This window comes from Zalophus californianus, chromosome 16, assembly GCF_009762305.2.
Source record: "Zalophus californianus isolate mZalCal1 chromosome 16, mZalCal1.pri.v2, whole genome shotgun sequence".
NCBI classification, from domain to species: Eukaryota; Metazoa; Chordata; class Mammalia; order Carnivora; family Otariidae; genus Zalophus; species Zalophus californianus.
The window spans coordinates 16,662,695-16,680,048 of record NC_045610.1 but is presented as its reverse complement, the minus strand read 5'-3'; the positions used below and the strand labels follow the sequence as shown (position 1 = coordinate 16,680,048).

Sequence of the window (17,354 nt, the reverse complement as noted above, 5' to 3'; positions counted from 1 at the left end):
TCAAGCCAAGTCAGGGCGGCTCCAGTGGAAAAGGCGTAGGGTGGAAAGGGCTAAGGCGTCCTTTGGCTCTTCCAAGGTAGATTCTTTCGAACCTTTTGATTTTTTTTTAATTTTATTGGAGTTCTTCGATTCTTTGGAACCTTTGGAACCTTTGGAACCTTTTGATTCTTTTGATTCTCGATTCTAAGCGTTAAAGAGCAGCGGGGAAAAGCTGCAACAAAGATGGGAAGGGAGTTGGTAAGAGTACTCAGAGAAAAGTGGGTGAGAATTTAACGGGTAAGGAGAGACTGGGCGAGCAGAGAAAAAGCAGAGCAAACGCAGAAGAGGAAACGGGGAGGAGGGAAGAGAGGGAGAGGAACCCTAGGGAAGGAAGAGAGTGACCAAACTCGTCCGGGACAGGAGGAAGGCACGCCCAGAGGGAGCTGTTTCTTTAAGGAGAGCCCCGCCCCCTGCGTGTCGCCGCAGCAGGCCCGTCCACGATTGGCTGCGGCCGGAAGGCGGGAGGGGGGTTGCTAGGTGCGGAGGGGATCCGGCGGGCCCCCTCCTCCCGGAGCTCCGAGCCGCGGGAGCCGAGCCGGGGTTAGCGGCGCTGCTGGAAGATGGCGAGTGGCCGGGACGCGCGGCCGCCCTGGCGGCCGGGGCGCCTCCCGCTTCTGCTGTGCCTGCTGCTGCTGCTGCTGCTGCTGCTGCTGCGGAACCCGGCCCGGGCAGCGCACATCAAGAAGGCGGAGGCGACGACAACGACGACGAGCGCAGGCGCCGAGGCGGACGAGGGCCAGTTCAATCGCTACTACCACGAAGAGGAGCTGGGCTCGGCGCTGAGGGAGGCTGCGGCCGCGGGGCCCCCGGGCCTGGCCCGCCTCTTTAGCATCGGCAGCTCGGTGGAGGGTCGGCCGCTGTGGGTGCTGCGCCTCACGGCCGGCCTGGGGCCGCCGCCTCCTGACAGCGACTCGGGGCCCGACGCGGAGGGGCCGCTCCTGCCAGGCCGACCGCAGGTGAAGCTAGTGGGCAACATGCACGGCGACGAGACCGTGTCGCGCCAGGTGCTGATCTACCTAGCCCGCGAGCTGGCTGCTGGCTACCGCCGCGGGGATCCGCGCATCGTCCGCCTGCTCAACACCACCGACGTGTACGTGCTGCCTAGCCTCAACCCCGACGGCTTTGAGCGCGCCCGGGAGGGCGACTGCGGCCTCAGCGATAGTGGCCCTCCCGGGACCAGCGGTCGCGACAACAGCCGCGGCCGTGACCTCAACCGCAGCTTCCCCGACCAGTTCAGCACCGGCGAGCCACCAGCCCTGGACGACGTGCCCGAGGTGCGTGCCCTCATGGACTGGATCCGCAGGAACAAGTGAGTGTCATAACCCCCCGCCCATCCACGTGAGCCTGCAGGGGCAGAGGCTGGGTCCGGCACTCAGTAGGCATTCAAACAGTGCTTGTTTGCCGGCCTAAAGGACGGGAGTAGTGAAGGTGGAAGGCGACACCCCATAACCAGGGCAGGGCCCAGGCCGCTTAGTCTCTTGTCCCTCTAATAGCCCAAGAAGCACTGTCTAGAGGCTGTCATTTGTTCCACGGATGCAAAGAGCTGTTTGGCTAGAGGCGAGACTTCTTTCCGACGTTCTGGTCCCTATCGTCACAGGACCATAGAATGTGAGCACTAGAAGAGAACTTAAGGATAACTTAGGTCAGCTCACTCATTTTATAGATAAGCTGTCAATATTGCTGTTATTACTGTAGGCACGGTGCTAAGTAAGCTCTTTCTCTGGACTGCATGATCTCACTTAATGTTGGCCACAACCTCATGAAACAGACATCATTAATATCCCTGTTTTGCATATAGGGGAAATTAAGGGTCAGTGGTTAAATAATGTACACAATAGGGAGTGTAGCTGGGAATTAGATGCAGGCAATCTGACTCTTTGTCAGTGCTCTTAACAGCTACAGAGGGAGGCTGTAACCCATTAATGATAAATGACACTCCCTGAGTCTTGGTTATTGGATGGAAACTGGTTCTCTTCCAGTCTTTATTCTGACTCAGCTAGGGAGCATATGGCTATGGCTGGAGAACATGCACAGAGCTGGTACTTTCATCCCTCAGCTGCTTCATTTTAGATTCTCTAAAAGGTTTCAGTTGCCATTTGTGCACTTTATTAGTGGGCCAGGGCTGAATGGCTAATTATCGCATTTAATACACACCTTAAGTGTTATTAAGCATTATGTGGGATGTAAAAAATTAAAAGCAATAGGACCTCAAGAAATTGATGTATAACAAGAGAATATCATAAATATCTGTGAGGTGTGTTTATGTACCCAGTTAAACTTTACAGGAGGTGTTCCTGCTGGCAAAATGTGTGTGGGCTGCAATAATATGGATCATCTCTGTGGAAGAGGGAGAACTTGAATGGCGTTTCGAGAGATGAGTAGGATTTTCAGCAAAAAGGAGGAGGGGAGGAATAAAAGAACAGAGAACTTACTCCAGATGGAATAATGTCTGAAGTGAGCATGTACTGCTTCCCTTTTCAAGCATGGGCTTTACCAGCATATCCCCATTTTTGTGTCTTTCATAAGGCTTGCGAGGCAATAGTTAATCTTTCCATCTGGATTTGAAGATTTCTAAGTGACAGATACAATAAAAGTAATAATGAACAGAGAAGTTTCTCTGTGAGACTTGGGATCACCTCTCCTATAAGATTTCTTTTTTTTTTTAAAGATTTTATTTATTTATTCATGAGAGACAGAGGGGGAGAGAGAGAGAGAGAAGCAGAGGGAGAAGCAGGCTCCCAAGGAGCAGGGAGCCCAATGCGGGACACGATCCCAGGACCCTGGGATCATGACCTGAGTCGAAGGCAGACGCTCAACCATCTGAGCCACCCAGGCGCCCTCCTATAAGATTTCAATACATATAGCAGACCTAGAAAATTCATAGGCATTATGACAACCCTAGATTTTTTTTTATCTTTCGTCTTTCACTTTACTCTTCCTTTTGAGATCCCTTGTAGATATTTAATTTCACATATATATTCTGGGAAGATTTTTTTTTTCTTGTAAAGATAACATGTGATCTCTGAACATTTGTCTAAGAAACATGACTTTAATGTATATCTTGCTGTCGGAAGCTATGATGGCCAGGGCTTTTCTGAGATGATATATCGAATGCACTGTTTGCATTGCTTAAATGAAAATGCCCTGTCATGACCCTTGCAGGGATATAAATTCCGTGACTAGATTTTTCTCTTCAGTATTAGTTCTGTGGTGACCAGAAATGAAAATGAGCTTTGCCTTGGTGCAAGTCACCTTGAGGCTGTACCAAAAGCCTTAAACTTTAAATGTGGAACCAAAAATTTGCTCTCTGGTTAATGTTTTCATATCACAGTATTTAATGATTATAAGTTTTGGTTTGGGCCGGTTAGTTCAATGATAGGAGCTTGTGACAATTTTAAAAGTTAATCTGGGTTTGTTGTCATTACACAAAAAGTCATTTTGTTCTGTGGCTATGGACTGTCCCAATCTTAACCAACCACATTTCAAACATGTAACTCTAATAAGGGAAAGTAGGTGACTATACAAGGTGAAAAGTACATCCATCCATCCTCAGTTTTCACAAATTAACTCAAAATGCATATTCTTTAATGATAAATTAATAACAAAGGACACTGATAAGTGAATAAAATTAGAAGCACAAGCATACACACAATTTGAGATTGATGCCTAGAGTCAGCTCCATGAATAGGAAATTTAAGAACTGAACACATTAGTCTGTATGGGAAAATTACCTTTTTCAGTGTATTTTCTGAAATCATTTGAGTAATTTCTAGATATGCAGTTCACCCAGCTATATTAGAAATAGATTTTTGTTGCTATTTTGGGTAGTTAAGAATTTAAGACTTATTTGGGGCGCCTGGGTGGCTCAGTTGGTTAAGCAACTGCCTTCGGCTCAGGTCATGATCCTGGAGTCCCAGGATCAAGCCCCACATCGGGCTCCCTGCTCAGCAGGGAGTCTGCTTCTCCCTCTGACCCTCCCCCCTCTCATGTGCTCTCTCTCTCTCTCATTCTCTCTCTCAAATAAATAAATGAAATCTTAAAAAAAAAAAAGAATTTAAGACTTATTTCCTTCTGCTTAGGAAAGTGAACTTTATTTTCTTTGTTTCACTTTATACTTCATCCAATGGGTGCCTCTGTATTGTTGATAATTGACACATACTTAGGAAAATATACAAGATTTTAACCCATCATTAAAATAAAGATTTTATAGTTTTCTTGGCCCCCATTTTTGGCACACTAGGCTTCTTTAATTAAATATATCTGCTTAGACTTTAATAAGAGATTAGCATATAAATGATTTTTTGGTATGTTGGTGAAAAGCATCACCATATTGCTGGGGATGGGTACAAACTACTATTGAGGGGCTTATATTATATCTTTAGTTTCCTGAGTCTTTAGAATTTAGTTTATCAGACTCAAGTTCTCATAATTTTTATTTATTTTTTATTTTTATTTTTTTATTTTTTTTAAAGATTTTATTTATTTATTTGAGAGAGAGTGAGAGATAGAGAGCACGAGAGGGAAGAGGGTCAGAGGGAGAAGCAGACTCCCCGCTGAGCAGGGAGTCCTATGTGGGACTCGATCCCGGGACTCCAGGATCATGACCTGAGCCGAAGGCAGTCGCTCAACCAACTGAGCCACCCAGGCGCCCTATTTTTTATTTTTATTTTAAAATTTATTTTAAGAGAGAGAGAACATGGGAGGGGCGGGGCAGAGGGAGAGGGAGAGAGAGCTGGATGCGGGGCTCGATCCCATGACCCTGAGATCATGACCTGAGCCAAAATCAAGAGTCGGACACTTAACCCACCTAACCACCCAGGCGCCCCTCAAGTTCTCATAATTTTGTAAAAGTTATTTATAGGGTTATCTGGAGAGCATAATAGAGTTAACTTAGAGATTAACTTTTTTATATCTATAGATTCTGGTTTATAATATTTATAATATATTTAGCAGGTACCTTAAATCTTATGCAAGGAATAATATATGATCCTGAAGTATGAGGAACATTTAAAAGAACTGATTTGAATGAAAACAATAAAATACCTTTCAAATAAAATTAGATTGACATGCAAAGTTGGTTTGATAAAGACTAAAAATGATAAACTTCTAGCAACTGTAATAGCGCTTTGTCTTGAAATCCTTGTTAAGAGTGGCATTCATACTTTTAAGACTACATAAGTAAAGTAAGGAAAATCTAACAATTGAATTTTATCACTCAAGTAGATTGCAAATACTTTGTTGTTCTAAAAGTATTTGGTTAGGCCATTTTAATATTTCTGAGAAGCATTGCAAGCAATGCCAGACAAAGTGAAAACAGCATTTAGTAGAGAATCTCAGACTTTAAAGTTTTAATTGAAAATATACAATTAAAAAAAAAAGGAAATACACAAAGTAGCATGCTTCACTTATTTAGAATATGCAGTTATCCATTTTATTTTACTAGAATATGAGTGCCTGTGGGCATTTTTTTTATGTTTGTTTGTTCCCTGGCGTATTCCTTAGTGCCTAGAACATTTGGCACATAGTTGACACTTAAGAAAATTTGTTGCTCAACGGAACTAGGCTAGCCTTCTTGTAACTTTCCCAAAATCAGAGGGGGAGAGAAAAGTACTTAAATTATTTTAGGCATGCAAATCGGAAGTAAATTGATAATACCTTACCAGTGAGGGCCAGCTGGGTAGAAAGGAGTTAGAATTTCTGTATCATTCTATCACCCAAGAGCTAGCACTGGTAGTGGGGAAAAAATGAAAATCAGAAGGCAGTGATTCCCGAAGTAGGTTGCTAGATATCTCCAAAGGATTGGACGTTTGTTGAGCAGAGGATATACAGCAGTTGTGCTGGAAGGTGTCGTATGTATATTAATTTTTATAACAACCCTGGGAAGCAGGTAGCATTAATCCCCATTTTACAGATGAGAGAGAAACTGGGGTTCAATGAATTTAGAGGCAGTACCTTCTTCCTGATCATATTTTATTACTGGCGATATCATACGTATTACTGAGCAATATCATATTTATTACTGGTGACATCATATTTATTACTGAGTGACAGCTCTGGGAGACTAAATGTTCTTTCTTTTTTTTTTTTTTTAAGATTTTATTTATTTATTTGAGAAAGAGAATGAGAGATAGAGAGCGTGAGAGGGAAGAGGGTCAGAGGGAGAAGCAGACTCCCTGCTGAGCAGGGAGCCGGATGTGGGACTCGATCCCGGGACTCCAGGATCATGACCTGAGCTGAAGGCAGTCGCTTAACCAACTGAGCCACCCAGGTGCCCTGAGACTAAATGTTCTTGCCCATATTTTTCTGGCTCCAAAGCCCGAGCTATTGCTGCTCCACCAAATGGCATTCTCTGGTGTCTGGAAGATTGCTAATTATAATTATATATGTTAGTTTTTAACTAGTCTCTTTTCATACTCTATTCTAGTATTTAATCACTGTTTTTATTGGCTAAGTTCTATCTTCTGATGAACAGATTCTGTGTTACAAATAATTTTCACTTTTTGATATTCCCTGGGATGGTACTGATCACACTTAAAATAACCTTTCAAATTAGACATACTACAGGTTTAAGTTTCTTTGAAGCATATAGAAAGAAATGTTATATATAACCCCCTTTAGAATTTCTGTAGGTCAGTTCATTTCAGCCACAAAAAGGCAGAAGCAAGAAAATCCAATTTTGAGTGCAAAGAGGAAAGTGTTTAATCTGTAGTCACAGTAATAGTTTGAACTGTTCCATGAGGGAAAGATGTATAAATAGGACTTCAGCATGTTTTTGCCTTTAGCTTTCACCATAAAAGGAGTTCTTCAGTATTTCTGTATCTATAAATTTCAACAAATTATAAATTGGTTCACTTAGAAGTAGAAACACACACAAAAAATGTTTCTTTTATCGGAGCAGGCCCTGTCTCTATGTCAAGTTTATTTTTTTAATGGGCCAATCAGAAACCTTGGGCTTAGAAAGAGAGCTGCTTCTATGGTGATGCACGGAAGGACTAATCTCTGTGCTATATTGTTTTTCTCTGAAAGCTGTTCACTGTATCAGGTTCTCCCCACCCCAGTCTTCTCAACTGCGGCTTCTCTCTTGAAAATGTGAATTTAGTATATTGTGAAACTGGAGTCCGGCAAAACACATCCTGTTTTAAATTAGACTCCCTACCTTAAATATTTTGGAATAGTAAATATAAAAAATCATGAAAGTTATTAACCTAACTCACATATTCAACACATACTTATACAAGCCATGTTTTCTGTGATGTTAACATGTTATGAGATACAAGTATTAGGTTGAACTATATGAAATTGTCACTTTTGTAGGTCAAAATGTGACTGAACATTGGCAAGTTCATATTGTTCAACCTAACACATACATTTGAATTCCCTGAATAAGATGTCTCCTGGAATGTTAATTTATACTGTTATTCAGCTACTTTTTCAATGATGGGAAAATTCTTTAAAGTTACTTAAGGTTAACTTAAATTGCAAAAACTGTTTGCCTGAAACTTATTGAACTGATGATGCTTTCTTTCCTTTTCTTTTGTTGTAGTTCTGCTTCCAGTAACTGATAATGTTGTCTTCTACGTCTCTAAGAGAAACTTGAGTTCATTTATGAAAGATGTAGAGTTTTTAAATACATGGCATTTTCTGTGCCTCTTTTTTTTTTTTTTTTTTTTTTTTTTAGTGATATGTGCTTTGGTTGTTTTCAAAGGTTTGTGCTTTCTGGAAATCTGCATGGTGGCTCCGTGGTAGCAAGCTATCCTTTTGATGACTCTCCAGAACATAAAGCCACTGGAATCTATAGCAAAACCTCAGATGATGAAGTCTTTAAATACTTGGCAAAAGCCTATGCATCAAACCATCCCATAATGAAAACTGGTGCCCCTCATTGTCCAGGAGATGAAGATGAGACTTTCAAAGATGGGATCACAAACGGCGCACATTGGTATGATGTGGAAGGTATGGAAAGCCCTGAATTTGCAATATTTTCCTCTTTGTTCATTTGGCTTTTCTTTTCTTTTCTTCTCTTCTCTTTTCTTTTCTTTTCTTTCTCTCTTCCTCCCTTCCTCCCTTCCATTAGGTAAGCTCTGTGCCCAATGTGGGGCTTGAACTCATTACCCCCTGACCCCCACCGAGGTAAAGAGTCACATGCTGTACTGACTGAGCCAGCCAGGTGCCTCTCATTTAGCTTTCTTATGAATACTCTGAGTGGAAAAGAGGGAACTTTGAGGAATTCGAATTTTTAAAAATCTTTTTTTTATTTTGAGATTTTCAAACCCACAGTACAATTAAGACTACATGAAGGCCTATATATCCTTCATTTAAATTCACCAACTGTTATCTTACCCTAAAGGCTCCACCTCTCCCGTCCCTTCCTCCCCACACATTCTCTTTTGCCAAACCATCCAAAAGTAGGTTGCAGATTCCTTAATACTTCACCTCTAAGTACCTCAGCATGTATTTTCCAAGTACAGGAACATTTTTGTGTACAACCATATGTTGTTACCCTAACTGAGAAATCAACAGTAATTCAGTACTACCATCCTACATTCTGTCCATTACTCAAATTTGCTTTATTATTCTTCAGATTTCCTTTATAGCTCCTTTTCTTTCAGATCAGATCCAGTCAAAGTTCGAGCATTGCATTTGGCCCTTGTGCTTTTGTGGTTTCCCCAATGTAGAACCATCATATCAACACTCTCTTTTCTTAAGAGAGTAAGTGAACTCATCAAAGTGAATTTAGTATATTGTGAAACTGGAGTCAGGCAAAACACATCCTGTTTTAAATTAGACTCCCTACCTTAAATATTTTTGACTAGTAAACATAAAAAATCATGAAAGTTATTAACCCAACTCACATATTCAATACATATTTATACAAGCCATGTTTTCTGCGATGTTAACATGAATCCTTTGACAAGTTCAGGCCAGTTGTCCTACAGAACATCCCATATCCTGGATCCTGGTCAAATTTTCCAGCAAGACTCCTATAGAACACATCACATCACATCAGGACGCACATAAGTGCATGTGCCATGTGGCCATGGTGGAAGTCTTAGTTAATGGGATGACCATCAATTCTCTCCCTTTTATATAATGGCATGGTTTCCTTTTATATTTTAATCTGTGGGGTGATCGTGGAATTTTTTTTTAATTGTGGTTGAAGACACACACACATATATAATATGAAATTTGTTATTTTGACCATTTTTAAGTATAGAATTAAGTGGCATTCATTTCATTCACAGTGTTGTGCACCCATGTCCCCACTGCCTACTTAGAAAACTTTTTCAGCATCCCAAACGTGGTAACCAGTAAGCCGTAATTCTCCATTCCCTTCCAATATACTCTCTATCTCTGTGGATTTGCCTATTCTAGATATTTCATAGAACTGGAATCATAGAATGTCCTGCGTCTGGCTTATTTCACTTGGCCTGATGTTTTTAAGGTTCATGCAATTTATAGCATATATCAACACTTCATTGCTTTTTATGATGGAGAAACATTCCATTGTATGTATATGCTGCATTTTGTTTATCCATTCATCTATTGACGGCACTGGATTGTTTTCACTTTTTGGCTGTTGCGAGTAATGCTGCTCTGAACATTGGTGTACAAATATCTGTTTAAGTCCTTGTTTTTGCGGCGCCTGGGTGGTGCAGTTGGTTGAGCGGCTGACTCTTGGTTTGGGCTCAGATCGTGATTTCAGGCTTGTCAGATTGACTCTGCGCTCAGGACAGTGGGCTTAGGACTCTCTCTCCCTTCCCCATCTCTCCTCCCCCCTCTATTCGTGCTCTCTCTTTCTCTCTAAAATAAAGAAATCTTAAAAAAAAAGTCCTTGTTTTCATATCTTTTAGATAGGTACTCAGGAGTGGCATTGTTGGATCATATGGTAATTTTCTATTTAGCTTTAAGGAACCACCAAATTGTTTACCCCAGTGGCTGTACCATTTATATTCCCACCAGTAATCCATAAGGGTTCTCATTTTCCACAGAATATTATTTTTAAAAGAGTCATTAAGTAGGTTTGTCTACCTTTTCTTTTTAAATGTTATATAAACAGCTGTTGTGCTTTCTAAACTTTTGATGTCCTTTTAATAATAACTTTTTTTGATTTTATTCAGTCTTAGACTATTTAATTAAGACTAAGCATAAGGAAGAAGTTAATTCATGGAAATGTCATCTGTATAAACTTGTTTTCCTTCTCCTAGAATCTGCCGATGGTGAAATGCCTTAGCTCTTCCTTACTTTTTTATTGGCAGTTAGTTACATTATAAAGTGTCTTATGACATTTCTTTTAATGTGCCTTTATTTAAATCTTTGAATTATTCTTTGACTTTATATGTCAAGCACTGTTTATCCAAATTGAGTCCTAAGTTTGAGAACTTGATACTTTTGAGAATTTTTTGATTCCCCTATAGTTTCTACCAATATTTCTTGTATGTAACAAACATCCACAAGAGGCTTAAAATAATTAGAAGCCATTTCTGCCCATAACAACTGGAGGTGATTTGAAAATCATTTATTTTCTCTTGTAGATAAGGGACATCTTTGATGTTTAATCCCATTTCAGTCTTCAGCAAATGTATTTAATAAAACCTGACTTCATGAACTTTTTGTGATGTAGTCAAGTTGCTTCATTTATTGGAGATATTATTTAAGATAATGAGTTAAAAATAATTTACTTTTCTTTTTTCGGAGAAAAGTGTAAATGGAAAGTAATTTCTTGATGATTAAAGAAGGTAAATCTATGTTATACTATTAAAAAAATAGGGTACTGCCTTCACAGTAAGTAAGATTATTTGGTTAAATCAGACACCAGATTTTTCTGATTCTTCAAACATCTGAAGAAGCTACATTTTGCTGCTGCCATTCTTATTGTTTTTATGAACATCAACTTTTCTCCTTTTCTAGCTGGATGGTCAGACATGCTTTCTGTTATTTCCACAACTAGCTTATATCTCTTCCTGCCCCACCAATATTGAGCCGTTTTAAGAGTTTCAACAGGGCAGATTCACTTTGTTTATCTTATGTAGGACTGCAGTGAGTAAGATATTGTGAAACCTTATGACTAGGCATGTACTCAGACCCGGATGTCCTGGAGTAATTTGACACTTTATGTGATGTATTTACAAATTCTAGCTCGAAGTAGTATATACTTTTAGAGCTAAAAGTGAATATATTGATTTATTCCAACCCTTTTGCTTTATAGGAAATCAGGACCCCGGAGAGGAAATAACTTGTACAATATCATTTATTCCTTTAGCAAGTATTTACTGAGCCTCTGCCACATCCCATATACTGGGTTTGGTGATGGGGGCAAAACGGTGGGAGCAAAATAGGAACAATTCCTGCTCTCAAGGATCAGACAGTGTATTAGAAGTATGGGATATGGAGTTATCTGGCCCCACCATGTTCATGTTGGTTACCAGGGTTGACTCAGCATATCTAGCTGCCTATGTGGGTGGGCCTTGCTTCTCTCAACATGTTTCTCAAACCTGCAGGATACCTCTAGGGAATGACTCTCCTAATAAGGCCTCTGAATGAATAGTCATGCTCTGCTACTAAAGCCTCCTTATTGTGAGAGCCTAAGCTGAACTTATTCATGGAGCAGCTTTTTTTTTCTTTCTTTTCATTTTTCTTTTTTCTGTTTAACTCAGGTGGTAGGAGAATGGGAAGGTACTTTAAAAAAAGGAAAACGCAGTTCAAAGAGCTGTGTGAGAGATCGTGTTGACCAACTTAAACAAAACTGAAAATAGATGCAGGACTGTGTAATTTAGTTTAACTTTGTAGAACCATATCATTAGCAAATATACATTCAGTGGGAGTGGTGAAGGAAATAGATAAAGTTGCTGAGAATACAAAGACCAGGTTCAGTTAAGATTTGCTCAAAGTAAACTCGAATTTAAAGACCAGGAATATGGGGAATTTTTTTCAAGGGCAACCTCTGTGTTTTTCTATTCATTTGGCCCAGATGTCCCACTTAAAATTTTTTATGAGCACTATGCTCGTTAGCTTTTAAAAATATCTCAGGGAGTGCAAAATTATCACTTAATAACTCATTATCTATAAATAAATTGTTCACAAATGTCAAAATTGTGAGAACTTCTCACTATTCCCTGTAGTTTTTTTTTTTTAAGATTTTATTTATTTATTTGTCAGAGGGAGAGAGAAAGAGCACAAACAGGGGGAGTGGGCAGACAGAGGGAGAAGCAGGCTCCCTGCTGAGCGAGGAGCCCCATGTGGGACTCAATCCCAGGACCCTGGGATCATGACCTGAGCCAAAGGCAGATGCTTAACCAACTGAGCCACCCAGGTGTCCCTGAAGTAGTTTTGTTTCTGTTTTTTAAAGATTTACTTATTTGTCAGAGAGAGAGAGAGAGCACACACGAGCAAGGGGAGTGGCAGGCAGAGGGAGAAGCAGGCTCCCTACTGAGCAAGGTGGGGACTTGAACCCAGGACCCTGGGATCATGACCTGAGCCGAAGGCAGACACTTAACAGACTGAACCACCCAGGAGTCCCTCCTTTGAAGTAGTTTTAGGAAATAGCAGTAAGCTTCAAATTTGAATCTACAGTGGAAGTTGCCTATCTATATTCCTATACTGCAAAATGTTTTTCCTATAAAATTTCCTAATATGTTGCAATTTTTTTCTGTAAAAAATTTATAGGGTTCTTATATAATACAGTTTGATACTTTATAGTTTGGCCTACTAAGGCAAGTTAAAACAAACTTGGTATGTTTAATTCTTAACACTGAAGCATTGATTATATTTTTTTCTTTTCTTTTTTTTTTAAAGATTTTATTTATTTATTTGAGAGATAGAGAGCATGAGAGGGAAGAGGTTCAGAGGGAGAAGCAGACTCCCTGCTGAGCAGGGAGCCCGATGTGGGACTCGATCCCGGGACTCCAGGATCATGACCTGAGCCGAAAGCAGTCGCTTAACCAACTGAGCCACCCAGGTGCCCTGATCATATTTTTTTGTATTGACTTTCTGCTTGAGACATAAGAGTGAGTCATTCATTAGTTCTCTGTTTTTGAATGAAGGGTTCCTCTCCTCCCCTGACAAAGCTAGATCTCTGTTTTTGAATGAAGGGTTCCTCTCCTCCCCTGACAAAGCTAGATCTCTGTAGTGAAAACAGTAATAATAGGGACTGGTTCCATGATAAGGATGAATTGAGTGTCCTAAAGCATATGAAAATTTGTTGTTAGACAAGTGAAGGAGTTTAATGGGTATGAGTAGATCCTTTTATCAGAAGATTTAGCCACCCATAACAAGTACTGTTGATCACAGTTTGTTGTACTACTGGACAGATTCCTAATGGTTACATTTTTAGTCTTGTTTTCTGATGCTGCTAAAAGAATGAAAGTATTATAGGTTTCATAGTACATTGCATTCAGTTTTTTCTGAACATAGAAAACTTTGGATTGGTAGCTAGCATTTTTTTTTAAGTTTTTTTTTTCATTTAATCTCTACAACATGGGGCTCGAACTTACGACCCAAGATCAAGAGTTGTACACTCTTCTGACTGAACCAGCCAGGCACCCAGGTAGGTAGGTTTAAAAGCAAAATTCATACCATTTTTCTTTCTTTATCAATTCTCCTTGTGAGTAGAGGAAATAATCTAAATCAGTGATTTTCAAACAGAGGTATGTGTGCGGAGAAGGAAGAGACCTGTTTCGATAACTTTAAGGAAATACATTTCCAGATCTTCCATACCTACTCTTTCCTAAAATTGGTTGGCCTGAGAGAGATGCTAACTGCAGGGGTTCAATCACATGTCCTCTTTGCCTACTTGACTGAAGATAGGCATAGTTTTCTACCCACCTGAAGCTCACTATGGTATGTTGACTCAGTTTTACAAACTTCCAGGGCATCAAAACAAAAGGGACAATTTTACTTTAACAGTATCATAAAAGCATCACACCAAACTTCTCATTAAAAGGTATTTTCGGGGCACCTGGGTGGCTCAGTCAGTTGAGCTACGGACTCTTGATTTCGGCTCAGGTCATGATCTCAGGGTCATGAGATTAAGCCCCACATCGGCTCCGCATTCAGCGGGGTGTCTGCTTGGGATTCTCTCTCCTTCTCTCTCTGCCCCTCCCCCCCATAATAAATAAATAAATCTTTTTAAAAAAACATTTTCAGGGGCGCGTGGGTGGCTCAGTCAGTTAAGCGTCTGGCTTCGGCTCAGGTCATGATCCCAGGGTCCTGGGATCAAGTCCCGCGTCAGGTTCCCTGCTCAGTGGGGAGTCTGCTTCTCACTCTGCTTCTGCCCTCCCCCCTGCTTGTGCTCTCTCTCTTATGCTCTCTCTCTCGAATAAATAAATAAAATCTTTAAAATAAATAAATAAATATATTTTCAGTAACTATTACCTGTTTATTAAAATTTATAATTTTGCCTTTCTGATAAATTTCATGCTAGTAGTTATTGTAATAATTCAATCTAAAAGACAAAAATTAGTACTTAGGGCATTAAGGTAATTGAAAATTAAGGAAAACTTAAGTACGTATACATACATATTATAGTTTGAAGTGTTACAGGATGGTCAGTGTAAGACTTTGAACCATATAAGTATATCACGTTCAAATAACAATTTGTGGATGAATTGGAATAGAAATATAAGTTCAAGTAGAAAAAGGGAAGATGTAAAATTCCTATTGTTAAAGAAGAGTATATGTTCACACAAGTTTTAAATAGATGATTCCGGGAATTAAATCTATATTTTTATTTATTTGGGTACATCTAAAATAATAATGTAAGTTTTATTTAAAAGTATAAAAATTATACCATCCAGGAAATTACACTGTTTGCAACTATTTAAACTTAAGATGAAAACTTTTAGATACCAACTTAAAAATTGTAAAGCACTGCATAATTTTTCAAAAATTATTTTAGTACGAATAAACAAGTTTGAAGGTCATTGGCTTAGATAGCCCCCGGAGAGTCTAATCGATAATAGAGGCTTGCTTATTTATGATTGTTAATAAGTCAGATAAATAACAGATCCTTTTATACTATTAGTAAAGTGCTTTATTGCTTTGAGGCATGCCTGTAATGAATATTCCACTCTCCAAATTTAAATTTTCTTTAACTGGATAAAGATAGTGTTCTGAGGTCTGATATTTAATCCTTTAGTCTGTTTTGAGCCACATGACATCACCTTAAAAAAAGCAAACATATTAACTGAATCTGGAAGTAGCTCAGCTGCCAATAACATCAGGCTTATCTACAGATTAATGGCTGTTCTCTGTTACAGGGAACTGTAGCTTTGTATAGGTAGTTTTTTTTTTGTTATTGAGGAAAAGATCAAGACAACAAGATCTAAACCAGCTGCCTAGTTAAGATCACTCATTGACATTTGGTATTGGTAAAATAAATGTTAAGTTTAATACAGATAACAAATAATGCCTGTTTGTAGCACCTCGCAAAAGAAAATTCTTAAGTTGTTCATAACTCAGTTAATATCTTCATTTGCTTCTAGGTTTTTTTAGATGATTTAAAAAATAATTTCTAAAGTGAAACTTGAAACTGGTGAATAAAAACTTTCTGATATTCTAGAGTTAGGATAGCTTTTTTATATATTTTTTGTATTGCAAATAAAAGTTTAGTTTGCTACTATTCACATTGGTGGGTTCCTATGAGTTTAGAAATGTAGATTAGGTAGATACCACAACTCATAAGTTGCTTTCTGAGAGTAGTTTATTATTATAGACTCAGAGGAAATTTGCTTTACTTTTTTGAGATTTCATTAAGAAAAGGATAGCCTGTATATAGCTTTCTATTACTGATTTCTATGTAATGCCATCATGTCAAAGAATATACTTATATGATTTCAGTTCTTGTACATTTGTTAAGTTTGTTTTACAACCCAGGATATTGTCTGTCTTGATGAGTGTTCCATTTGTACTTGGAAAGAGTGTGTATGCTGCTCTTGTTGGGTGGGATGTGCTATAAATGTCATTTAGATCTAGTTGATGGTAGACTTGAATTGTAATGTTTTCTTAGTCAATTGACCCTTTTATCATTATGTAATATCCCTCTTTAACCCTGGTACTTTTCCTTGTTCTCAAGTCTGCTTTAGCTGATACTACTATAGCCCCTCCAATTTTGTTTTGTGTTCACATAGTATATCTTTTTCCCTTCTTTTACTTTTAACTTGCCTATACCATTATATTTAAAGGGAGTTTCTTGGGGTGCCTGGGTGGCTCAGTCAGTTAAGCATCTGCCTTCCGCTCAGGTCATGATCCCGGGGTCCTGGGATCAAGCCCTGCTCAACGGAGAGCCTGCTTCTCCCTCTCCCTCTGCCTGCTGCTCTGCCTACTTGTGCTCTCTCTTTCTTTCTAAATAAAATCTTAAAAAAAATAAAGTGAGTTTCTTATAGACAGCATGTAGTATGCAATAGTATGAATGAATCTCAGAAGCATTGTGCTGAGTGAAAGTAGCCTCATACAAAAGGCTTTACACTACATGATTTCATTTATATGACATTCTGGAGAAAGCAAAAATAAAGGCAAAGGAATTAGATTAGTGGTTGCCCAGAGCCTGGGAGCTGGGGGAAAGGAACTTTCTGGGATGATACAAATGTTCTGTATCTTGATTGTGGTGGGGCTTATATGAATGTTACATTATATACTATATACTTAAAAGGGATGACTTTCACAGTATATAAACTCTGACTCAATAAAACCGCATGCTGGTTAGAGAGATTGTCAGAATTGTTTTGAATCAGTTAACTCATACTTGAGTGTAGGGGAACTGAGAAACTGTATGTTTCAAAGAAGAATAAAGTTTAAAGTATCATGCAAAAAGATATATGCTGTTTTATAACCTTTTTGGTTATTATATGGTAAATATCATGCGCATAAATGTGTGTCCACAATACCTTAAATAGTTGCACAGTAGCCCATTTTATATAATTGTAAACTGATCCCCCATTTTTGGATAGTCAGGTTGTTTGCAGTTTTATTCTCCTTCAGTTTAAACACTGTAGTCCTCATCTTTGTAGCTAATCTTGGGATAAAGTCCTGGAAAAGAAATTTCTCTGTTAAGGTCATGCCAAAGATTTTATACCCATAATTATTAAATTATTACCCAGGAGTGTTCTATACTCCCTTATTTTATGTTTTTTTTTTTTTCCTTAGTCTCTTTTTAAAATTTTTAAGGTAGGGCGCCTGGGTGACTCAGTTGGTTAAGCGACTGCCTTCGGCTCAGGTCATGATCCTGGAGTCCCGGGATCGAGTCCCGCATCGGGCTCCCTGCTCAGCGAGGAACCTGCTTCTCCCTCTGGCCCTCTCCCCTCTCATGTGCTCTCTCTCTC

At 39.3% G+C, this 17,354-nt stretch overlaps 1 protein-coding gene across 1 annotated transcript in view; it reads left to right on the top strand.

The window, feature by feature from the left end:
- The first annotated feature begins 599 nt into the window (after positions 1 to 599).
- CPD (carboxypeptidase D) overlaps positions 600 to 17,354 on the top strand; it is a 67,777-nt gene continuing 51,022 nt past the window's right edge. Inside the window, exons 1-2 of the mRNA XM_027625642.1 lie at positions 600 to 1,348; positions 7,745 to 7,992. Of these exons, the coding sequence (XP_027481443.1) occupies positions 600 to 1,348; positions 7,745 to 7,992 (997 nt within the window). The remainder of the gene's footprint in view (positions 1,349 to 7,744; positions 7,993 to 17,354) is intronic.